Source organism: Balaenoptera ricei, chromosome 5 (assembly GCF_028023285.1).
Source record: "Balaenoptera ricei isolate mBalRic1 chromosome 5, mBalRic1.hap2, whole genome shotgun sequence".
In the NCBI taxonomy this organism is placed as follows: Eukaryota; Metazoa; Chordata; class Mammalia; order Artiodactyla; family Balaenopteridae; genus Balaenoptera; species Balaenoptera ricei.
Window position 1 is genome coordinate 141410647 of NC_082643.1, and position 23958 is coordinate 141434604.

At 53.0% G+C, this 23958-nt stretch overlaps 2 protein-coding genes across 8 annotated transcripts in view; one reads left to right on the forward strand and one right to left on the reverse strand.

Moving 5' to 3' along the window:
- GRK4 (G protein-coupled receptor kinase 4) overlaps nt 1-3050 on the reverse strand; it is an 83400-nt gene extending 80350 nt beyond the window's left edge. For all 7 annotated transcript variants that reach the window (XM_059923704.1, XM_059923703.1, XM_059923702.1 and 4 more), the window contains exon 1: nt 2528-3050. In XM_059923704.1, the coding sequence (XP_059779687.1) occupies nt 2528-2579 (52 nt within the window). In that variant the 5' untranslated portion in view covers nt 2580-3050. The remainder of the gene's footprint in view (nt 1-2527) is intronic.
- A 150-nt stretch (nt 3051-3200) lies between these two features.
- NOP14 (NOP14 nucleolar protein) lies at nt 3201-23591 on the forward strand. The gene is made up of 18 exons (XM_059923706.1): nt 3201-3499; nt 5882-6016; nt 6515-6656; nt 9806-9948; nt 10811-10945; nt 11654-11776; nt 12560-12691; nt 13435-13693; nt 14517-14647; nt 15224-15309; nt 16196-16331; nt 17549-17650; nt 18185-18338; nt 19780-19939; nt 21874-22021; nt 22533-22651; nt 22796-22951; nt 23154-23591. The coding sequence occupies exons 1-18, from the start codon at nt 3305-3307 to the stop codon at nt 23251-23253; spliced, it is 2556 nt and encodes an 851-aa protein (XP_059779689.1). The 5' UTR covers nt 3201-3304; the 3' UTR covers nt 23254-23591.
- Nucleotides 23592-23958: the final 367 nt, after the last annotated feature.

Genomic DNA, 23958 nt, shown 5'->3' on the forward strand with positions numbered 1-23958 from the left:
ATGGAGAGGGAACCTACAGGTTGCACTGCAGATACAATTAAACACTTAATACTGACTTAATAAGAAATTAACACAACACTGTAAATCATCCATACTTCAATAAATTTTTTTAAAAATGAATAATAAAATAATACTGATTTAATAAAAACAATAAAAATGTTCATTCAAAAAAAAATAAAAAGCACTTAGCATTTACAAGTATGGAGTCAACTGACATCCCAAAGTTGAATACAATCTCAGGTTTTGCTCCCCATTTCCAGACTGCTAGTCTAAAAAGAAAGCTTATTTTGAAACTTCAATTTCTAGTTATCACCAGTACTGACAGACTTCCTAAGATGTGCTCTTTTGTCCTTCAGCCAGCATTTGGAATTTGCAGAGAACAGATTGAGTGCCATTACAGCGCTGGGTTCCGGTGACACAGAAGGGGAGACCAAAAGCTGCCCCTGGGGATGCCCAGTGCAGCAAGAGCTCATCCTGGGCACAGCAGTGGCTCAAGGGATGGAGCTCAAGGGATGGAGTGACCAGGCCTCCTGCAGGAATGTGGACGTTCCCCAGAAAAGACTCTGGAGCTGGAACAGGAGGGAAGAAGAAGACTGCAGGCAGAAAAGAAAAGCCTGGAGGCGTGAAGTGGTGTGACACGGTCAGCTGCTGCGGACAAGGAGAGGAGAGCAGGCCAGTGGTCAGACAGGACCCTGTGGGCCATGATGAACTAAGGCGTTTGTACTTGACCTGGAATGACGCTCCAGGGCCAAATTTTAAACAGAGAACAAATCTGTGTTTTAGAAAGTGTTCTAGCAGCATTGGGAATGATAAGAGAAGAAGCTCTGGAAGTAGAGACCAGTTAGGAAACCACTGCCCTCAGTCAACTTACGAGGTGTCGAGAACCATCTAAGGGGGTACTGGGTGAAGACAGAGACAAAGAAATGGACAACAGAAATAATGAAGCTTAAGGATAAATGAGATTCAAGGACCTCCTGCATGTGGGGATTCAGGAAGAGAAAAGCTATGCCTTTGGAAAGTCTAAGAATGAGACAAGGAATCAGGTTCAAGGTCAATGAAATGATCACAACTGCAATGTTAAAGTGCCAGCTTTTCATCATGACTCTGGACATAACAAAATCTACAACCACAACTACTAGGATTATTTACTGAGCACTTTCTAAGCGTGAAGCACTGTACCACGTTATTCCATGCGGTCCCCTTGTCAATACCATGAAGCAGGATTGTTATAAGTCCAGCTTTACAGAACAGAAGAATGAGGCATAGGAACTAGCTGGGATAACGCCCATAAAGAATTGAGCACGATGCCTGACCAAAGCAAACCCTCACTAATGGTAGCTATTCTTAACTATCGATCATTAGGCTCTGCAGCCAAACTTGAACATGCTTTATTCCCTCCGTATCAAGCCAATCCTAATCAAGACCTTTCCTCTTGAAAGGCACTTGGGATACAAAGGGGAAGGGCGGGGGGGGGAGCTTAAAAAGAAAACAAAACCCCCAAACCGGGAATAGTTGTGTTCCAGGTTACTTTCTCTCACAGAACGTTATACACTATTCTAATCACAAGATGAACCTGTTGATGCTTCTCAACAGCATCCAAGTCACCAGGAGCACCACTTGGCCGACATCTGCGCCCAGGAATCCTGAAACCCTGGGAGATGCAGCATAAAACACTTCTTCCAGGTTGTCTTAAATATACATCCTTCGGTGGGCACTTAACGCTGTTGCCAGCACAAACATGAAGCAGCTGCTCCCACACGGACTCCCTAAGAGGGAAGCCGCCGAAGAACTATGGGTGGTCTCTGCCGCCTGCTCTCCCATCTCTAGGGAGCCAGGAGAGGGGACACTCGGTATTCCACAGAGAACTCTACTCCTGGGGTCTCTGAGCAGAAGGGCTGCGCCAACTGCTGCTTCTACGTTGCTATCAGGGTGAATTGTAACTAACGTGCTCAATCTATCTCTAAGTCGGGCTAAAACCCACTCCACACAGCGTAAAGTCTCAGACACCACCAAACCTCAAAACCAAGAATCGATGTTAAAGTAACAGTCTAAAAACACTAACGGAAGGGTCTCCCAGGTCAGTTTACAGGATTTTCTTCTTGGTCCTTTAAAGAGCACAGAGGCACGGTTCTTGTTTGCTGGCTTCGCTCTCTGGTCCGGCTTCCTCCCTCGGGGACAGAACACGGCTCGCCTGGTGCTGAAGCCACACTGCGACCCGAGGTTCCGGAGGAAGAGCAGGACAGGGAACAGCTCACACTAACAAGAGCCGAGCGCAGGCCACCTTCACTTGGGTCCTGAGGCGCCGAAAGGGGACGGGGAGGCTTAAGCTTTACGTGCCCAAGCTGACCACTCGCCGACTAACCAATCCTGAGAGTGAGGCTGCGCGGACCCCGGGTTCGGATTCCACAGAAAATCTGGGGTCCGCAGCAGGGTCGGGGTTCTGCTTGGGACCAGGGTTCCCCAGCAGGGCTGGGGTTCCACGGGGATCAGGACTCCAGCAGGGGTCGGGGCGCCGCTGTGCACCCACCTTGGCGCGCTTTCAGCAGCATCGAGTTGGCCAAGAGGTTCTCGAGCTCCATGGACGACCGCCGCCGCCGCCCCCGCCGCCGCCGTGACCAGGCTTTGTGGACGCGAGGAGGCGAGGTGGCGGCCCGGGGCGGCGGCGGGGCGGCCTCCGCGCATCGCTCGCCCAACGCCGGGTCGGGTCCCGCACTGGGCCGCCGCTCCTCCTCGTCCTGCTGCTGCTGCTTCTGCCGCCGCGGCCACCACCCGCGCCGCCGCTGCGTCGGACGCTGCCGGCGCCGCGACGCCTCGCCCTCGGGACCCGGGGCTGCGGCCCGGGACGGGGCGGGCCGGGTCCCCGCGGTCACCCCCGCCGCGCCGTGGCCCGGGCTGTCGGCCCCATCGCCCGGGGAGGGGCTCACTGGCCCGGGCACCACCCCCCGGCGGCGACAGCTCCGGCCAACGGCTTCCCAGACGAGGGAGCCAGAGCGCAGCGCTCCGGGGGCCCCGAGGCTGGCGCGGTACCGCGCGGGCCAGGACCGCTCCCAGAAGGCCCCGCGCGGGGCGGAGGCGGCGGGGCGCGAGCGCGGCCTGCTGGGAGTTGTAGTCGCTCAGCCTGCGGGCGGGTAAGCTGAGCGGGGGCGTGTCAGTATTTTACCCAACGTTCCTACGTCTCGCTGGCTCGGTTATCGCGAGACGGGGGCGGCATTCCTAGGCTGCTGGGCCGCGCGTGTCTCCAGAGGGTGCCTGCGCTCCGGCTGCCACCTCCTCGTCAGCGCCCTGAGGTGCGGCGCGTGTTGCCATGGGGAAGGCCAGGTCCGCCGGAGCGCGCGGGAGGGCCCCCGGGGCCCCGGCGGGCGCTCGGGGCGGCCGGGCGAGGCCCCGCGCCAACCCGTTTGAGGTGAAAGTCAACCGGCAGAAGTTCCAGGTCCTGGGCAGGAAGACGCGCCACGACGTGGGGCTGCCCGGGGTGTCGCGCGCGCGGGCCCTCCAGAAGGTGAGCGGGGCGCCGGGCCCTCCGGGGTGGGTCCTCTCGGCCCCGCCTGCCAGCCGGGACTACCCGCGGCCCTGCTCCTCGAACCCCTGCGGCACCGCGGGGCCGCCGGCAGGCTTGGGCGAGCTGCGGACTGACTTCTCGGTGCCTGTTTCCCCTTCTGTAAATCTGCCATGATGGTGGTACGTACATCCTAGGGCTGCCGGGAGGATGGGAAGCGTCCACTTAGAGTCCTCGGGACAGCGCCTGGAGCAGTGAGACGTCGTGTGTCGTGTATGCCATGTGTCAGCTGGCCTGTTTTCATCTTCGTGCGTCTGCTCCCGCGTGGGCGGGGACAACATTCCCCTGCAAAACCGCCGTCCCTCCTTGGAGACCCACACACAAGTCCAACTCAGGCAGAGTTCATCACTTCCGCGCTGCCGCGGCCCCTGTGCGAACCTCTTACAACCTGCCCTCGTTGAGACTTCGAGCTCTGCTGGTTAGGGACAGGGTAGGGGATTACATGGGATGCTCAGTAGATGTTTGAAGAAGGAATGTATCGCTCCTTTGAAGCGCACAACCTTGTCCCTTGCAGGGTAACTGAAATGCTGCCTTCTTGGAAAGTCTCATAGCCTCCAGCTTATTTGTGCTTACGGTTCCAGAGTATTCTGTACTTTCAAATTCAGTTCGGGTGGCATTCTCTATGCAGCTTCTGAGACATGCTCATTGGTTTGTTTAACGATATTTATTGTTACTCTGAGGAGGAGACATTAGTAAGTTAGTGAATAAATTAAAGCACAGAAAAGTCAAGTAAATTTCCCAAGGTCACACAGCTGGTAAAGGCTGGGGTTTGCACTGGGTTTGGACACCTGTGAAGCCTTTATGTGCCACTGAGCACTTGCGTTTAAGCTGTGTTCTGGCAGGTGGAGAGGTAAAGGTAAAGTAACACCTGGCCCTGCCTTCATGGGCTCATAATCTGTGTTCTGTGCCACAGCATGTAATCCAGTTGATCTTTTTTAATATATAAATTTATTTATTTTATTATTTTATTTTATTTGTTTATTTATTTTGGCTGAGTTGGGTCTTTGTTGCTGCACGCGGGCTTTCTCTAGTTGCTGCAAGCGGGGGCTACTCTTCGTTGCGGTGCGCGGGCTTCTCATTGCAGTGGCTTCTGTTGTTGCGGAGCACACGGGCTCTAGGTGTGCGGGCTTCAGTAGTTGTGCCATGTGAGCTCAGTAATTGTAGCTCACGGGCTCTAGAACGCAGGCTCAGTAGTTGTGGCGCACCGGCTTAGTTGCTTCACGGCATGTGGGATCTTCCCGGACCAGGGCTCGAACCCGTGTCCCCTGCGTTGGCAGGCGGATTCTTAACCATTTCGCCACCAGGGAAACCCCAGTTGATCTTTGAATTGAATCAAACATCGTCCTTATTGCAAGGAGCTGGCAGTAGTAGTAGACGAGACGAACTTACAGCCGACTCCGATGCACCCCTGCATCACACACCCCAGGGCAGGCTTGCGGGGGCAGACGTGGGGATGGGGATTGCATGGGCTCCAGAATAGACATGTTTTCCTTTACCACGTAGGCCTCAGTTTTCTCATTTCTCCTTAAGAGCCTGAGGTAGGAACTGCCATTCTTTACCCTTTACAGGTGAGGCTGTAGGCGCTTCCCGAAGTCCTCGCTGGGAGGTGGTGCAGCTGGTGGGATTCTGAGTCCTCACTCTCGACTGCACCTCCTGGGCATCAATCACATGCATGTCCATGAGTGACCCAGAAAGTGCTGAGAGTATTGGTTTGGGGCTACACGTAGATTTTACCAATAGACAAATACACAAATACAGAATCTGCACATAACAAAGACTGACTGTATATACACATAATGGCACGTATATAACAGGCAAAGAGAAGATAGGCAGCACTGCTGCAGTCTGTGTCTGTAATCGATCTGACATCGTCATTGACGTAAATGGCCTCTCAGCTGATTGTTCCCTGCTTCCCTTACTCAGCTAGAACCTGAACTCCTCTGGCTTCTTCACCTGGGTGGAGTGACCTCTGCTTTTTTTTTGGTTGTCATTTTACTTTAACCTTTGGTCTTAGGCGTGGAAGTACTAACACACACCCTAGTGAATCCCCTGGTTCCAGACATCATCCTCTTTGCTGCCATTGTATGGCAGCGACCCGGTTTCTCCTCGGTAATTGAGATCAGTCTTTCCAGCCAGTAGATTGGCGTTTTTTGGACTGTTTGTCTCAGTGGCCTGAGGCGTAGAAAATGGCATTTTCCAGTTCCTTAGAGCCAGCATTGTGTCCCCTTGTGGAAGCACCTCCCCTTTGGGGACTAAGACTGCCAGGCCATGAGAGCTCAGAGTTGCCAGGACCCATGAGAGATTGTTCTATGATCTGTTTTTCAGCGCACCCAGACTTTGCTAAAGGAATACAAAGAAAGGGATAAGTCCAACGTATTTAGAGATAAACGCTTTGGAGAATACAATAGCAACATAAGCCCAGAGGAGAAGATGATGAAGAGGTTTGCTCTGGAACAACAGGTATGGAAAACAGTCTTTTGCTGTAGTTTTACACAGAAGTCAAATACAAGGAGAAGGCCGTTTCCACCTTATTTGTTTATACTCTTGTGAGTACACAGTGGGTGGGTCTTCAGTCGTGTATCTTGCCTGTCTAGACCAAGGGGGAAGCAGCCTCTTGCACATACCAGTTAGGTGGATAAATACCTTAACCAGAGTGCCCGGCACTGACGCGTCCTGGGGTTCTGGACTAAACTGCTGCCTTCAGCTGGGTCGAGTGGATTGTGGACCATTCCTGGTGGGTAGAGCTGCACGATTTCCCAGTGCCTTAGGGTGGCCCATTAATTTATTTACCTTCTGTGGGTTCTGTTTATATCCGAATCGTTGCTCAAATGACCCAGAATAATCTTAAAGCTACATTGTCACATTGCACAAAAATGGGAAAAAAAATAATTCTTTTTTTGATGTTAAATGGATGTGGAAATTTTAGGAGGCTGATTTTCGTTTTTTCTATTCTGTCAGCGACAACACGAAAAAAAAAGCATCTACAACCTAAATGAAGATGAAGAACTAACTCATTACGGCCAGTCTTTGGCAGACATTGAAAAGCATAACGACATTGTCGATAGTGACAGCGACGCCGAGGACCGAGGAGTGCTGTCGGGTGAGGCCTGGGATCAGGGGCAGTCTGCTTAGCCCTGACGTTCTCTCTGCCCTGCTGGGACACCTAGAAGATGCAGGTGTAGATCTTCAAGAAGGTGTATATGTAGATAAGGTAGACAGACAGCCTTCTGTCTATCACAGAAAGCACTTCAGTATCCCTCCTCTTGTTTCAACTTCACCCCAGCTCATTTTACCCATGAGCTCAGAGAAACAATATGATTCGTCCAACCCGTGAGTCAGAGTTGTGGGTAAAACCCACCTCACTGACCCCTAGGACAGCTCTTCTGTACTAACCCACAGTGCTTTGCTACCACTGTTATCAGTTCTGACCCAATGTGTGTACTAACAGTGTTTACTTAGTTCTTTTAGTCTTTGTTTACTCTGGAACTGCTTATGACAGTTTTGTGGGGGAAGTAACATTGAGCTTCTTCTTTTTAATTTCTTTTTTTAAATTTATTTATTTACTTATTTCATTTTTGGCTGCATTGGGTCTTCGTTGCGGCACACAGGCTTTCTCTAGTTGCAGCGAGCAGGGGCTACTCTTTTGTTGCAGTGCACAGGCTTCTCATTGAGGTGGCTTCTCTTGTTACAGAGCACGGGCTCTAGGCGTGTGGGCTCAGTAGTTGTGGCTCGCGGGCTCTAGAGCACAGGCTTAGTTGCTCCTCGGCATGTGGGATCTTCCTGGACCAGGGCTCAAACCTGTGTCCCCTGCATTGGCAGGCGGATTCTTAACCACTGGGCCACCAGGGAAGTCCTGAGCTTCTTATTTATAGATAATAACGAAGCGGATTAAATTGTGGCATTAGTTAACACTGATATACAACTGAACTGAGTTAGGACTCGGTTCAGGTCTGATCATCTTGGGCCCTTCCATAAAGTTGGGGTCATGTCGTAAGTTCGCATCCTTATAAGTTAGAATATCCCCTATTCAGCATCTTCAGAACAAAGCTGCACAAAACTAAAACTGACTCAGCGGTTTTTCTGGTGTGTGGAAAGCCAAGCCGTTAAGCCCATGCCTGCCTTTTGGTCTGGGTGATGGGGGGGCAGAAGGCCTAGGAATTAGGGTGGCCTGTGGTTCTGTCCACAGCACCGGGAGGTAGACCACGACTCTGCTGAGGCTTCGTGGTTGAGGAGGGAACATAGTTCATCTTGAGGGCCTTTCTCTTCGCACTTTCCGTTGTTCAGGACTTTCTGTGCACGCCTCGCTTTAAACATGTTCACCTTCACTGTGACTGAAGGGGACTGCCGTGACACCTTCACGTTCGGCGGCCTGGTCATTCATCACAAGGTGTCGGCCTCGGCCTCGTTGGTACGATAGGCTGTGACGGTTGGCTGACGAGAGGAGAAGTTGGATTCCGCTTCTGCCACGTGTTGGGTCCTGGGGACTCAACTGTTTATTTGAGGTTTCCTATCCTCCTCTGATCTTTAGTATGAGCTCATCAGAATCCAGGTAACTTGCACATTTCCAGGTAACCTCTTACATTTGAAAATAAATATATTTGCCGTACCTTTTAAAATGGATCATTAGGAAACATCCTATTTTGTTCAACTACATAATTTATATGTTCTCCTAGATTAGGAGAATTTCATCTTAAAAATCAACCCTAATTTTCTAATTAAATCCTATCATCAATATAAGCACACTGACGGATTTTTTTTTTTTTTCTTTTCTCCAAGAATCCTTTTTGGAATCTTTTATATAATACCACCTCGTTAGTTAATGTTTTGTAAATTTTTATTTTCAGAAAATATTGTAAACAATCTTGAATTAGTAGAATGCTAAATGATAGTGTTTTCTAATATGCTAAACTTTGCAGGAAGCAGAGGAATCACTCATTCACTGATCCATTTATTCAACAAATACTGGTTTATGTGCCAGGCAGTGCCCTTGGCTCTGGGGAAATAGCAGTGAGTAAAACCTACCTGCAGCTCAGTTTTCTGGGGAGACCCAGACAATAAACTAAATAATCACTAAATCCCGCAGGCCAGTCGGAAGTAGAAGTGCTGTGGGGGAAATGAAGTCAGGGCGGTCTGGGACACGCCAGGTAGTCCTGATTAGGGTCACGAAGGAGGTGGCAGTCGTGCAGGCCTCTGGTGGTGTCACGGTCTGGGACCAGCCAGAAGCCTGGTAACTGGAGGGGGCGATGGTACAGACAGGTGGGCCGGGCTCCCAGGGCCACGGGAACGATTTTGGCTTTTACTCAGGAACGGGAGCCGGAGGGACTTGAGTGGGGAAGGACAGAGTTGGCTAGGGCAGGCCAAGAGGTCTTCCTGAAATTCTCTCGTAGGCGCGGGAGGTGGAGAGGAAGCAGGATGAGCAGGGGGGTTTGGGGTACCTGTCAGATAGCCCAGGGGAGGCATCAGGAGGGCAGTGGGGGCCCGAGTCCGCAGAGAGCCTTCCCTGGAGGAGGGAGCTGTTGCGCAGAGGAGCGAGCATTGGCCTTTAAATCGGGCCAGAGTCCACTGCAGGGGGAGTGAAGGAGGCATGATGGGGGTGGCAGAGCGCAGGCGCGGAGACGGTGGGGTGTGGGCCTGACGGGGTTAGAGGGCTACAGGCAGGAGCTGTTTCTCTTACTGGATGAGATCTGAAGTCAGTTGCTTAGCATCTAAGCCTCTGTTTTCTCTTCCAAGAAATTGGATTTTTTAAGTTTCTTTCTATTCCAAAATCGATGAGTCCCAGTGTTTTGTTTCTGTCTTCTTCCCTGGTAGCTCTGGCAGCCTAGGAATCAGTGACTCTAGTTGCTGGCTCCGCCCCCTGCCCCCAGGACTTTCTGTGAGACACAGGGAGGGTGTGAAGTGGCCCTGGTCCTGGCACGCCCTCTTATGACTCAGGTGCCAGCTAGTTTGCGGCGTTTGCGCATCTTCCGTGAGGCGTTAACACATTGGAAAAAAGGTTCTTGGTGTTTCCAGTCACTTGGATCATAGCCGTTTGGTCTTTTTATGCCTCTGGGTTTTCTCGGAGGGGCTCATATTGGGGGGTTTGTGTCGCTGTGCCTGTAGTCTCACCGGCCGTTGTGGGTGAGAGTTTTCTCTTAAACATGGAGTCCCCTCTCAGGACCGTGCTTGAAGAAACGTTGGCAGAGCGACTGCAAAACCCACTTTGCAGCCGGGCCTGGCTTCACAGAGGGGTTTTCTGCTCTTTGTCTGCAGCCGAGTTGACGGCGGCCCATTTTGGAGGAGGCGGCGGGCTGCTTCACAAGAAGACCTCTCAACAGCAAGGCGAGGAGGGGGAACAGCCAAAGTCACGCAGAGAGCTGATTGAGGAGCTCATTGCCAAGTCAAAGCAGGAGAAGGTGCGTCCGTTAACGTTCTCAATGTGGAGCAGCACCGTCCTGAGACACGCTGCTAACGCGTTTCAGGTTTTTTCTCCCTGTGCATTTTTAGGCTGTATTTATTAATATTTTCTATGGATTTAATAAAAAGCATTCACTTTGAATAGGAATACAAAATGCATTTTAAATTTCATCAAGCATGTACTTCCTTTTTTTTTTAAATTTTATTTATTTATTTATTTATTTTTGGCTGCGTTGGGTCTTTGCTGCTGCGCGTGGGCTTTCTCTAGTTGCAGCGAGCGGGGGCTACTCTTCGTTGCGGTGCGCGGGCTTCTCATTGCGGAAGCTTCTCTTGTTACGGAGCACGGGCTCTAGGCGCATGGGCTTTAGTAGTTGTGGCACGCGGGCTCAGTAGTTGTGGCACGCGGGCTCTAGAGCGCAGGCTCAGTAGTTGTGGCGCACGGGCTTAGTTGCTCCGTGGCATGTGGGATCTTCCCGGACCAGGGCTCGAACCCGTGTCCCCTGCATTGGCAGGCGGATTCTTAACCACCACGCTACCAGGGAAGCCCCAAGCATGTACTTCTGATGGTTTCTTGTGGTTTTGGTTTTGGGGTTTTGGTTTTGGGGGAGGGTTGGTTTTAGTGTTTTGGCACGTATCAAGAGTCGCAAAACATCACTGCTTTTGCTAACGGCAAACTGCTCAGAGCATCTAGGAGAGCAGTTTTACAGCAGGAAATTTGTTCTGCGTGATGGGATCCTGAGATGCTAATTTCTCGTGGCCTCTTTTCCTGTTGTCATGTTAGGCTGAGCGGTTGTCCAGTGGGGCCTGGACACCTGCTGGAGGCCGGCAGTAATGGGGTACATTTCTGTTCTTTTTCCCCAGAGGGAGAGACAGTCTCAACGAGAAGACGCCCTTGAACTCACAGAGAAGCTAGACCAAGACTGGAAAGAAATCCAGACTCTCCTGGCCCGTAAAACACCCAAGTCCGAGAGCAGAGGTGGAAAGGAGAAACCCAAGGTGGGGTCAGCACCTCACAGTCAGCCCGGGCTCACGACCATTGACCCAGCCTTTCTCTGCAGAAGAGGGGGAGCCAGGCGTCTGTTCTCCCTTTGAGAACTTAAGTTTTCTGTTAAACTTTTATATTGAGGTATCTGACGTGTGTTACATCAGGGTGGAAATAGACTAAAAGTTACTTCACTATCTACTCCAGAATAATGAAAGTAAATGGTTGTTTCTTGCTATGAGAAGACTTGGTATGTGTACTGATACATACGTTTACTTATTTTTCCTTCTGGACAATATTTGGTTCCTACCACATTGCTTTTAGTCTAAATTGTTAGAAAAGGTGCATTCGTTTGAGTTGCTGGTTTCTAGAAAATACTCGGATTTCACCAGATTACCTTGCCGTGTGGCCGTCTGCACATCTGTGAGTCGATCTTACTGTTGCTTCCCCCAAAATCCCATTTGGGGGGCTTAATGCCTAGATGAGCAAGGTTTAGTTTTCTTAAAGCAGATATACTTTGAGAATTTTCGAGGAGCAAATAGTTGTATATGACCTAAAGGCATCCTCGAGACTGATTAGAACAGGCCTCTCTCACACAAGAAGAAAAGGCTTAGGATGTGGTTTAGCTTCTTCCGTAAGGATGTCCAGCCACCACTGGGATGTGCAGGAAGCTAGTTATGCAGGTCTTTCCTTTAAAAAAAAATGTCTTCTTTCTGCCCTAGCCTGACACATACGACATGATGGTTCGTGAGCTCGGCTTTGAAATGAAAGCACAGCCCTCTAACAGGATGAAAACGGAGGAGGAGTTGGCCCAGGAGGAGCAGGAGCGGCTGGAGGGCCTGGAGGTGTTTGGGGTGGGGGGGCAGGGGGGCGGGGGCAGTGCCGCTCTGGGAAGCGGCTACGACCACAAAGACCCTTTCCACTTTGTTTTGTTCGATGGGCTGAAGGTGTGCTGTGTTTTACCAGTGGAATCTTTTTAGCCTCTAAACAAGTTTATGTTTGTTTTACTATATTTTTAACTATAAAAGGAAAAAAAATACAGATAATACCCAATATAACAAATTAAAAATGACTTTCTTTCTAATCCCTTTACCTCAGAACAGCTGCTAGTGATATAGTGCACTACCTTCTCACCTTTTTTCTCTTAAAGGTTTTTAAACTTTCCTTACGTTACAAAACAAAAATGAAGTACTGCATACTGTCATGCATCTGGCCTTTTCAGTACCCCCCTCGTGGGCCGTCTCCTGTGGCCATTGCATGGTTCAGTGGGACAAAGTAGCTGAGCTGCTTGCTAAATGGCATGCAGACCTCAGTGTAAAGCGTCCTGTTCCTCTTCTGGGGCCTGGTGGTGAGTGAAGCTGACGGTTGGCCACTATCATTTGGCCAGAAAGCCCTCAGGGTAACAGCTTTTCCTTCCTTGTGACTGGAACATATTTCTGCCGCAGTATTTTTATTTTTGTTAAATAAATCTTCCACACGATGCTTGCCAAGGGTTTGCATGTCTGATTGAAGACTGAAAGCAGAAGGCAGGCCTGAAGCAGCTGCGACGGCTGAGGGAACCTGGAGCGTGTGCGTCCCTGCCACATGCTCACAGCATAGCAGACAGCTTTTCTCTCTTGCCTGCTCAGGCTGAAAGACTCCGGAGGATGCTTGGAAAGGAGGAGGATGAACACGTTAAGAGACCAAAACACACGTCGGCGGATGACTTAAGTGATGGCTTCGTACTAGACAAAGATGACAGGCGTTTGCTTTCTTACAAAGTAAGATGTTTGCTTTCGTTTCCTTTTTTTTTTTTTAATTTAAAGGAACACATTTCCTGGTTTTTCACTTGATAGGTTTACCACAGATGGAAATTGTGAGTCTTTTTAGAAACAGTTTCTCTGTGGCTCTTTCTAAAGCTGGTGAGGTTTTTCGGTCCCAAGCCCCATTAGCTCTCTACCCCTCTCCCCTTTCGGAGCCTCGGCCCCGCTCGGGGCAGGAAGACAGGAGGGGGCCCGGGGTCTCGAGCAGAAAGGGTTCCAAGACGGGGAACTGGGTGCTCGCAAAACACTGGGTTATCTGGGGGGGTTGTCAGGGGTCACCCTCCGGTGTTGAGGTCCCACCACCTCCGCGTGCAGCCCACGTGCCAGGAAGCCCCCAGTGACCCAGCTGCTGCCCAGCCCCACGCGCAGCAGGGCTGCCAGGCGCTCAGAGCAGCCGGAGCCCACCCGCGGGGGCGCCGTCCGCATCCTGCTCCCCGGCCGAGACCAGCCCTGCCCAGGGGCCTGGCGGCAGGGCGCGGGGACGGCGGTTCCCAGGCCTTCAGCCCCGTGACGTGTAGCAGCCCCGAAGGAGGTGGGGGAGAGGCCCCACGCCCGCGGACAGTGCAGCACCGGGCCGCGTGTTCCTGGCAGACAAGTTGCCTAAAGCGTCTGTGCGTGCACGGCCCTCGGACACGGTCACAGGCTGTGCCAGCTGCTGTCCCTGAGGAGTGATGCCCCTGGTTCCCGCGTTCTGTTCCCAGGATGGGAAGATGAACGTCGAGGAAGAGCCAAGCGGGGAAGCCAGTAGCAGTGAGAGCGAAGAGGAAGAGGGCAAAGGCTCGAGCGCGGGGGACCCAGAGGAGAGCGATGGCCCGGACGGCCCCTCGGGCCTGGAGTCTGATGTGGAGAGCAAGGACGGGAGCGAGAGGACCCAGGAGGAGCGGCGTCCGAATCCTGGGGAGCGGTCGACAGCCGATGACCGGGAGGCTGCCAGGGCCGAGCTGCCCTATACGTTCGCAGGTAGGCAGACAACTGGGGAGTGGCCGCAGTGACCTGGTGGCGTCTGCCTGACGGGCTGCGTCATGGAGTGGGACAGGGTGCGGGCCTGGACACACGGGCACAGCCCGTCTGTGCTGTCCTGGGTGGCAGACAGGAACGGTCATCCTTCTCCGCGACGCCCCTGGGATCTGACCCGAGTGCTGCTCTGGGCAGCACGTCAGCCTCTGCTGTGTGACTGCAGCAGTCCTGCAGGCCGCCGGCGGGGGTCCCTGCCGCTTGACAAGTCGGCCCGTTGTGGGCCAGGGTGGCCGCAGAGCCGGGCTCAGGCCTCGTGACGTGGCACGTAGCACACGGTGGGCTGCTCTGTCCCACGTGCTCCAGTCCGCAGGCCTAAGCTGTCCTGCGACTTGAGGGTGTTTCCAGAGCGGTTGAACCGGTGGGTGGAGCTGGCTGCTGTGCTCGTGGGGCTCCTTCCAGCTTCCAGCCTGTTCTGAACGGTCCCAGCGGCCACCCCGCCCGTGCACTGTCCCCTCCGCCCTCCCCGTGTCGGGCATTGGCGGGATTCTGCCTGGAGGGGAGCTTGGGGTCATTTCTTTGTCGAGGCTGGTTGCAGGCAGCCCAGTTTCCTCGAGCCTCACCCTTGGCAGGCACGCGGGCACACGTTAGAAGCAGTGTGGTAATTACACAAAATGAGTGTTTCCATAAAATAGGCGGAAGTATTTCTTTGGGTGAAGTAAAAGAAGTTCTATTACTTAATTTGTGTTCAGTTTTTATCTCCGTTACCAGAAATGTAATTCTCATTTTACAAGTTAAGCGTGCAGTGTGTTTTGTATTTTTTTGATAGCTCCCAAATCCTACGAGGAATTGAAGTCTTTATTATCGGGAAGATCGATGGAAGAGCAGCTTTTGGTTGTGGAGAGAATTCAGAAATGCAACCATCCAAGTCTCGCAGTGGGAAACAAAGCAAAACTAGAAGTATGCTGGAGTCGTTTGTCTGCAGTGTTGGGAGTGTCGGGGAAGAGCCCTGGTCTGTGTGGGCGTCGTAACCGTGAAGCTGGTGGTCCCGAAGTGCACCCCGTGCTTACGGCCGCAAGATTTCACGGTGGGGTGCGGGTCGGGGGGCAGAGAGCCAGGCCTGGACGTGTGTCAGCTCCAGGGCCCACGGCAGGCCCAGGAGGAGGCCGCGCTGTTGACCTCAGTTTATACTGAGTCCACCTCGCGCACCCGTCACGCAGCAAAGCCAGGCTTTGGGGAAAGAGGTAACTAGGGATGTGCCTCGTCCTCTTTGCGTAAAGGCCGCACGTTTACCGAACGAGGCGCCGGGCCGGGCGCGCTCCTGGTCCAGGACTGAGGTGTCGCCTGCCGGCCGAGGCAGCACACACCCGGGCCCTGTGCTCTTCGCTCCTGTGGCTGCCTTGGGTCATAGGCCCCCATGGCTGGCCCTGAGGCCCTCGCCCCACCCGGTGCGGGGGCACAGCGGGCAGGGCGTCCTGTGCCGCGGCTCCGTTCTGGGCTCAGCCCTGAGCTCTGGCCCCAACCCTGTTCCTGCAGAAACTGTTTGGCTTCCTTTTGGAATACGTCGGAGATTTGGCTACAAGTGATCCACCAGACCTCGGCGGAATCGATAAGTTGGTTGTGTAAGTGAAAACGGGGTGCGTTATCTGGAACGTGGGGCTGAGTTGAACAAATTTTGTGCCTTTTAGTAAAGTCATAAAATAACTTAGGAGTTATTAAGGCAGCCTTACAAACGGGCCCACAGCTCGCACAGCTGCGGTGATTTCCGTACGCCATCCTGCTCCTAAGTCATGTTGACGCGATGCTCCCGTCGCCCTAGAGATGGGACCTGTTTTTAACTGCAAACGAATCGACTTTAAGACAGTAGGGCCCCTTCAGGTTTATTTATATTTGACGGCTAATTTTCTGTTTCATTCGCCCGCCTGCTGCTGTCCTGCGCGGGGGCTCGGGCCGGGCTCTGCGCCAGGCCCCGTGAGAGCAGAGCGGCACGGTGGCTCCTGGCCCCGTGGTGGCTGGAGCAGGGCGCAGCGGGCAGGGTGCTGAGTTGGGAGGGTCTGCGAGAGCAGGTGCCTGGTGGCACCCTCGGGCTGGCCACCTGCACACCCCTCTGCCCCGTGCCAGCCTCTGCCCCCAGGAGTGCTTGGGAGGCACCACTGGGTTCAGGACTGTCGGCCACGTCTGGCCCTTAGAATATGCTTCCCGTGCTGTTACTTGTATAAACAGAGCTACTTCTGCCACCGCTACTGAAAAGTTATGACCAGGTTCTTAGCAAATAGTAAAAACGAATATAGGTTATTATAAAACACTATTAGGAAAACTACCTGGATCACTGAGACGGCCAGCCAGGTGTCAGTAAGAGGAAAAGTGCATTCATCCAGGGGCTTCCAGCTCTAGCTCAGTTGGCAGGTGACTTCACAGGAAGATGATAAACGTGGGTGGTTTGAGGGGGTTTTCTATGTTTTTGTTACCTACAGACATTCTCCCCTGACTTATGTCTCTGATTAACAGGCAGTTGTATAACCTTTGCCAGATGTTTCCTGAAGCTGCAAGCAGCGCCGTGAAGTTTGTCCTCCGAGATGCCATGCACGACGTGGAAGGAATGGTTGAGACCACAGGCCGGGCGGCCTTCCCGGGCCTGGACGTGGTAAGCCGTGGGCATGTCTCATCCAGCCGTTGACCTGCGGCCACCAGCCGTCCAGTGTGCTGCCATGGCATGGAGGGGCTGGGGGCTTCGAGAGGGTGGTCTGCCCCAGAGCCTCCACAGCCATCTGGAGGGCACACTGGGCCAGGCCTGGGAGGACTGCTGACCTGTTAACAACTAGCTAACGTGTGCTCAGGAGCAAAGTTCCTGGTTTGATTTCTACGTGAACGGTGCCGTGTTTAGTCTTGATGGCAAACCCGGGGTGTATTTTCCTGAGGACCTGAACCTGTGGGCTGGTTGCTCCACCTGCTTGTGCACAGTGACCTCTGACCTCTCTGAGGTTTCGACCATTTGACAACAGCCGTGGGCCATGTCATCAGCTCTGGTCACTGAAGAAATACCGCTCAGTCCGTTCCATTTTCTGGTCTTCGTGTTGAAATGAACTAACGGCGACTGGCAGGAGCGTAAAAGTCCGGCTTTATGTTGATGGGTCAGTACACTCCTCAGGAAGGCACCTGAGCCAGTGTCCGCGGCCTCGGCCCCTTTCTCTGTGTGACCTGGGGTAGGTGGGTGCCCGAGCTGTGGCCGAGGGTATCCAGCCTGCCTCCCCGGAGCTTGTCCCCGGCGAGGAGTAGCAGGGAGGCCAGTGGGGTTGGCAGGCTGCCCAGGCTTCCGTCCTGGGCTGCACGGGCCTGGCCTCTCTCCCGGCTGTAGGCGGTAGTGATGGCTCAGTGGTACCTGTCCGATAGGCCGGCGTGAGGATGCATGAGATGATGTTGTTACTGAACCAAATTGGGGTCCACCCTTGCCCAGCGCGCAGCAAAGCCAACCGACTGACACCGGGTTGTGGGGAAGGAAAGTACCGCGTTTACTGCAGGCACCCATCAAGGAGCACAGGCAGCTCGTGCTCAGAAGACACGGACTCCCTGATAGCCTTCAGGGGAGGGGTTTTAAAGGCAACATAAAGGGTGAGGGTCACAGGGTGTGATCGGCTCGTGGACTTTCTTCTGAGTGGTTGGTGCCGAGGTGACAGGGTGATGTTTCCGGGATCTCAGTATCAGCCATTTGGTTCCCACCCGTCTGGGGTCTAGTGCTCGTGGGCAGCCTGCGGTCACCATCCTCGGTGGGTGGTGGTCTTAGTTTCTGCAGAACAGCTCAAAGATATGCGTCAGGTTGTGTGTTTCCCTTCTTTAACCCATGTGATGGCGCTTTCTTTCCAGCTAATTTACTTGAAAATTGCTGGGATATTGTTTCCAACCTCTGACTTCTGGCATCCGGTGGTCACGCCTGCACTGTTGTGTCTGAGCCAGCTGCTAACCAAGGTACGTCAGGACCTCCCCATCAGAGCCAGCCCTCCTTGGGGCTGAGCAGGGCCATGGAGACTGACCCTCCTTGGGGCTGAGCGGGGCCGTGGAGACTGACCCTCCTTGGGGCAGGAGTAAGAAAGGCTCGTCAACAAGGCTTGCGTAGCAGCTCCTTCCCAGAGCTCCCGGACGAGGTGGCAGAGGGCGTGACCCCAGAAAGCGCATGAAGGCATCGTGTCTGATCTGGGGTTCTGTTCCCCTTTTGGCTTTAAAAGTCCAAAAAGCTCCGTTTTCCTTGAGGGGGCGTATGATCGGTGCCCACTTGCTGTGGTAATTATCAGTGTTCCACTCCGGAAGGGTGGGACCTTACGATCACAGAGCTCTTTGCCTGATTGCATCTCGCGCCTCACTCCTGCCTAGCGGGGCGGTGCTCCCCTCCGTGCAGAGGAAGGTCGGGGCCTGCGGCCCCCCGCGGAAGCCAGGCTGTCTGCCTGCCGCAGTGTTCTGAACGTTGTTCCCAAGTGGACGCTGTGCCCTGTGTTCCTTTGCCAGTGTCCCGTCCACTCTCTCCAAGACGTGGTGAAGGGGCTCTTCGTGTGCTGCGTGTTCCTGGACTATGTGTCCCTGTCCCAGAGGTTCATACCTGAGCTTATCAATTTTCTTGTTGGGATTCTTTACATCGCAACTCCCAACAAGCAGAGCCAAGGTGAGTTGATTCGAGGCAGTGTTTTCAAATATATGATACTTGAGAAATTTTAAGACTTTTAATAGTAATTGGTATTCATTGTAGAAAGCTTAGGATATGGGAAAGTTAGAAAGAAGACAGAAAAATCTCAAGTCTATCATCCAGAGTAGCACCTTTTTTCCCTCTGTGTGGATGTATGTATATACCCGCATTTTGAAAAAAATCAGGATCCCACTTTATCTGTCCAGCACAGTAGCCCGTTTCCACGTGTGGGGAGTCTGAGCTTAGTGTAAAGTACCCCCCAGATGGCAAGATTAACTACCAGAAATATATAAAATACTGCGGTTTACCATATTGACTGTGTGTTGAAATAATATTTGGGGGGGGAGAGTAAACAAAATACATCCATTAAGATTGACCTTTTCGTTTTTACTCGTTTTATGTGGCAGCAAGAACACTTTAACTTGCGTAGCTCACAGTGTATCTCTAGGTGGCAGCACCGCTCCTGTAGTTCCTACGACGTTCTCAGTGTTGGAAGGAGCTCGTGGACAGCAGTATTCTGAGAGGGTTTCAGCAGTGGTTGCTCTTCTGAACCATCACACCCTCCCCTCCCCTCCCCCACACAGGATGCCGACACGCCTCCCCACGCTTCCGCCCACTCGCGGCTCCCTCGCCCTCCAGGAGCTGCCCACCTTTGTCCCCTCGCTCCTCCGTGTCTAGAGGGTCTGCTTTCCCGGCCTTCTTTTTCCTTCCCTGCCCTTCTGCTTTCCCCTCGTAACCTCACATGGACACTTGCCTGCGTGTGGCTCTTGCCCCTGATTTCACTGAGCCCCACGCTGTGGGCTCCTCTCTGCCAGCCGTGAGGTGGGCACGGGGGGGCATCCACACCCCAGCGAGACGTCAGGGTGGCTGCAGTGCTGGGGGAGGGGCCCCGGTGGAGGGCACTGGACGCTGGAGTCGGGAGTGGCCAGCGGACTGGCTGTCGCCCGTACGCCCCCGTCCCTCTGCCCAGCCACCGCCCACCCTGCCGTGCCTGGACCGCACCCGGCCTGGCGCCCTCCCCGGCAGTCCCTTCCGTCTGCTTCGACTGCTCCTCTGATGACGACGGGGTTAAGTCCTGCTCGCTCCCCGGGTCTCTGGAGCAGGCCTTCTCTGGCCTGGTGAACTCTGCACCCTGCCCCACCCCCCCAGCTCTCCTGACAAACCCACCTCACCCTCCTCTGCTTTTCCTTTGTCCGTCGTTTCTTACTGATATTCAGTCTAGTCTGCCCACGGGGGCAGGGGCCTGGTCTGTGCTTGGACTTGGCCCAAGCACCCCTGTCAGAGCCGTCGCTTGTCTCTGGTGGTAAACACAGCGCGTGTTTGTTAAAATGAACCTGCAAAGGCTTCACCCCGCAGAGCCTGCCCTGCGAGCCCGGTAGCCTCGGAGGCCGACTCTGTCCCTGTCCCCCTTGGGATCCAGGTTACACTCTGGTGCGCCCTTTCAGAGCACTTGGGAAGAGCTCAGAGTTGCTCCTGGTTTCTGACGAGGAGGCCACGGCCACGTGGCACAGGAGAAGCCTCCCCCTCCAGTGGGCAGGAGGACTGAAAGCCCAGACTGAGACAGAGGCCAACCACACCAGGTACGTGCGGGCCCGGGGCTCTGGGCCGCGGCGCCACTTAGTCCTCAGAGAGGCCAGGCTGGGAGCCAGACGTGACCCAGCACCCAGCCTTGAAGATGCACCCACATTATCTCTGTTCACAGATGAAATGATTTTATACGTAGAAAATCCTAAAGGTTCCACACAAGAGCTACTGGATCTGATAAATGAATTCAGCAAAGTAGCAGGATACAGAGTCAACGTACTAAAGTCAGTTGTATTTCTGCACACAAACAACAGTCTGAAAGGAAATTGCAAAAACAATTCCATCTACAATAGCATCAAAAGGAATAAAATTACTTAAGAATTAGCTTATCCAGGGAGGTGGAAGACTAGTACGATGAAAACTACAAAACATTGCTGAAAGTAATTAACAGACATAAATAAATGGAAACACATCTGTGTTCCTGGACTGGGAGACATAGTCACCTCCAAATACCACCACGTTAGGGGTTAGGTTTTAACAAGGGAATTTTGTGGGGTCACATCATTCAGTCTGTAGTAGTAGAAGTAGAATGAGGAGGGGGCTAGGACTTTTTCTTGTAAGTCCTTCCATTCTCTGATTTTTAAAAAAATTATGGTTATTTGAATTTTTTTTGTTGAAATTTATTTATTGTGTTAAAATGCAGATAACATTTACCATCTTAACCATTTTTAAACATATGGTTCGGTGGCATCTTAAGTATATTTACACTGTTATGGAACCATCACCACCCTCCATCTCCAGAACTTACTCATCTTCCCAAACTGAAACTCTGTCCCCATTAAAGACTAATCCCATGCCACACCCCAAGCCCCACCGTCCTCCTCTCGGTCTGTGGATTTGACTCCTCTGCTGCATCTCATATAAGTGGAATCACACAGGATTTGTCCTTTTGTGACTTGTTTTACTTCACTGAGTGTAGTGTCCTCAAGGTTCATCCATGTTTAGCAGGTGTCAGAATTTCCTTCCTTTTCAAGGCTGAATCATACTCCACTGTGTGGACGGACCACGTTTTGTTGATCCATCCATCCTTCCGTGGACACGTGGGTTGCTCCCACTTTTTGGTTATTCTGAATAAGGCTGCTATGGACATGGGGGTACAAGTATCTATTCCAGTTTCTCCTTTCAGTTCTTTTGGGTTTATACCCAGAGACGGAATTGCTGGGTCAGATGATAGTTTTATTTCTAATTTTTTAAGGAACCTCCATGCTGTTTTCCACCACAGCTGTACCATTTTACATTTCCACCAACAGCGTATGAGGGTTCCAGTTTCTTCACATCCTTGTCAACACTTGGTAATTTCTGGATTTGTGATGGTAGCCATCCTCATGGGTATGAGGTGGTGTCTCATGAGTTTGACTTGATTTCCCCGATCATTAGTAATGAGCATCTTTTCATGTGCTTACTGTCCATTCATAATCTTTGGAGAAATGTCTGTTCACATCCTCATGGCCACTTTTTTCCATGAAAAAATAACTTTCCCAGAATGTGTGTTATTTTCAAGGTATATCTGCTTGATATTGGAAATAGTTTTAGTAATTTAAAAACTACAACGGGGTTTATTTAAGATGAGGGCTCCAGCCATTGTAGTGAGTCAGTTTTCTTGGGTTTCTCCCATGTATATGTGTTACTAAACTTTGATTTTCTTCTGTTTAAAAAAACAAAACAAAACACCAAGTACTCTTTCCAAGTTGTTGCTGCATTTCCCGCAACGTTCTTTCCTATTCAGGGAAGCAGGATGTTTTCTTTAACTCCTGATCCCATCAGCCACCAGTGGCCGCAGCCGTTGCCCAGGGTAGATGTTTGACCTCAGGGTCCTGCGGCCCAGGACCGCAGTGGAAGGTTTTCATCTTTGCCAAGATGATGGGCTTTGTTGGTGACTGGGAGGGGCCCTTCCTTCCTGTTGCCCTGAGGCCGGGTGTCACCCCTGCAGGCTGTCCTGCCTGGCTGTGTGTCTGGCTCTGGTGCGGCGCTGTGTGACCGCCTATGGCACCCTGCCCTCCTTCCATGACATCGTGCGGCCCCTGCGAGCTCTCCTGACGGAGCACCTGGCTGCCCGCAGCTGCCCGCCCGAGCTCCAGGTGAGGCCTCCCCTGGCACGGCCGTGTCCCGGAGTGGGGGCAGGTTGGTGGGCGTTTCTGTCACGGGTGTTCCAGCGCTGGGAATCAAGGCCGGCCGCCCCCATCAGCCTGGGCAGCGGCTCCAGGCCCCGCGCCCCTCCCCGGTCACTCGGGTTCTGAGGATGGTCCCACTGCCCTGCACCAGGCAACAGGAAGCCGTGAAGGGCGCCTGCCTTTTGGCCTGGGGGCTCCTGTGTACAAAGGGGCTGGTCCCCATCGTGTACTCCCCACGTTCCTCTGGGAGAGAACATTCTGTTCTGTTGCTCGACGGGTCTGTGCGTCTGAAGTCCCGCCAGGCCAGACGCCATGAGGACGCTGCAGGAAGGTGGAAGCTTCGTGAGAGCCGGGCCTTCTGGGCACAGTGGCTCTGCACCTGCCGCCGCGGGGCCTAGGGGAAGGGGCGGCCCGGAGGGAGGAGCTCCGGAGGCCGCGGTGGGCAGGCCCAGCGGTGTCAGCTTTTCTCACGTGTCAGGAGCTGAGTCGGAGCATTTTGACGGAAATGGAAAAGCAGCCGAAGTACTATCGGCCGCTGGTCTGTGAGAAGAGCAAGCCGGTGCCACTGAAACTGTTCACCCCCCGGCTGGTCAAAGTGTGAGTATGGAGGCCCCCCCAGCACCCCAGCCCCAGAGGGGCCTGGGGAGTCGGGGGCTGTGGCTGGGGGCAGCCTTGACCGGAGGCCTGGCAGGCTCTGGGTGCACAGACCCTGCGTCCTCAAGGCCGGCTTTGTACCTTCAGCCTCGAGTTTGGGAAGAAGCAGGGCTGCACAAAGGAGGAGCAGGAAAGGAAGAGGCTGATCCACAAGCACAAGCGAGAATTTAAAGGTGCCGTCCGGGAGATCCGCAAGGACAACCAGTTCCTGGCTCGGATGCAGCTCTCAGAGATCATGGAACGGTGAGGGGCGACGGGGTCTGGCAGGCGCCAGTGTGGGTGCTGGGCCGGGGGGAGGGCGGGCCGCTCCCCTCGCTTGTCCTCCATCTGTCCTGGGTGGAGTTGCAGGCCCCGCGCGGATGTGAACTGCTATTGGGTCAGATAGGAAAAAGGGCAAGATGTCCTCCAAAAAGTATCCAAAAATGGGCTTTTTTTTTTTTTAAAGGGATGCGGAAAGAAAACGAAAAGTGAAGCAGCTTTTTAACAGCCTGGCCACACAGGAAGGTGAATGGAAGGCTCTGAAGAGGAAGAAGTTCAAAAAATAAATTATGTTTTATAAATCAGACAAGGAGATGCTATCTAACGAATGCCATGAGGGATGCTGGAACGTCAGAGTTTTTTTCCTGTACTTCGCTTCATGTTAAAACGCCTCTCCTGACATACTGCACTTTGGGAACAGGGCCAGGCCTCCGTGGGAGCTACATGCCGATAAACTGTAAATGACCTCTCTTCGTCACTTCCAGACAGTCCTCAGTTGATCACAAGGCTCGGGGCTGATGGGATTCAGGCTAATGTTTTTGGTCAACCAAGCATATTTGCCTTCATGTGTAGAATTCAGAGTGTTACTTAACGTTACATAAATTTTCAGTCATAAGTGAAACAAGTTTGCACATAGTTTAGAAATCAGAAAAGAAAGAAATCACCCGTAATCCCGGCACCCCAGCAGCCACGATCGGCTTTGCCCCAATCCATACCCAGTCTTGATTAATGCTTTGGAATGCCAGGCCGCTGTGAAGGCAGGAGGGGTTGGGCTGCATCTGCATTGACCCAGGAGGCTTCATAAGGACACAGGAGCCACCTGCCCGCCCTCGTGGCCCTGTGGCGCTACGGCCTTGCACAGAATGCTGCCTCCCTGCAGGGGTGCAGAGGTGGGCAGGTCCCCCAGCCCCCATGCCCCGCCCCAGTCTCCGAGGGCGAGGCACTGGTCCTCACACCCCAGGTGATGATGCGGCGCGTGGCGGAGGCCTCGC

Coding starts and splice junctions, on each gene's coding strand:
- NOP14 (XM_059923706.1), top strand. CDS start 3,305: ATGGGGAAGGCCAGGTCCGCCGGAGCGCGCGGGAGGGCCCCCGGGGCC. Junction 10,946..11,653: donor GTGGAAAGGAGAAACCCAAG/GTGGGGTCAGCA, acceptor TTTCTGCCCTAG/CCTGACACATACGACATGAT. Junction 16,332..17,548: donor CCTTCCCGGGCCTGGACGTG/GTAAGCCGTGGG, acceptor CTTTCTTTCCAG/CTAATTTACTTGAAAATTGC.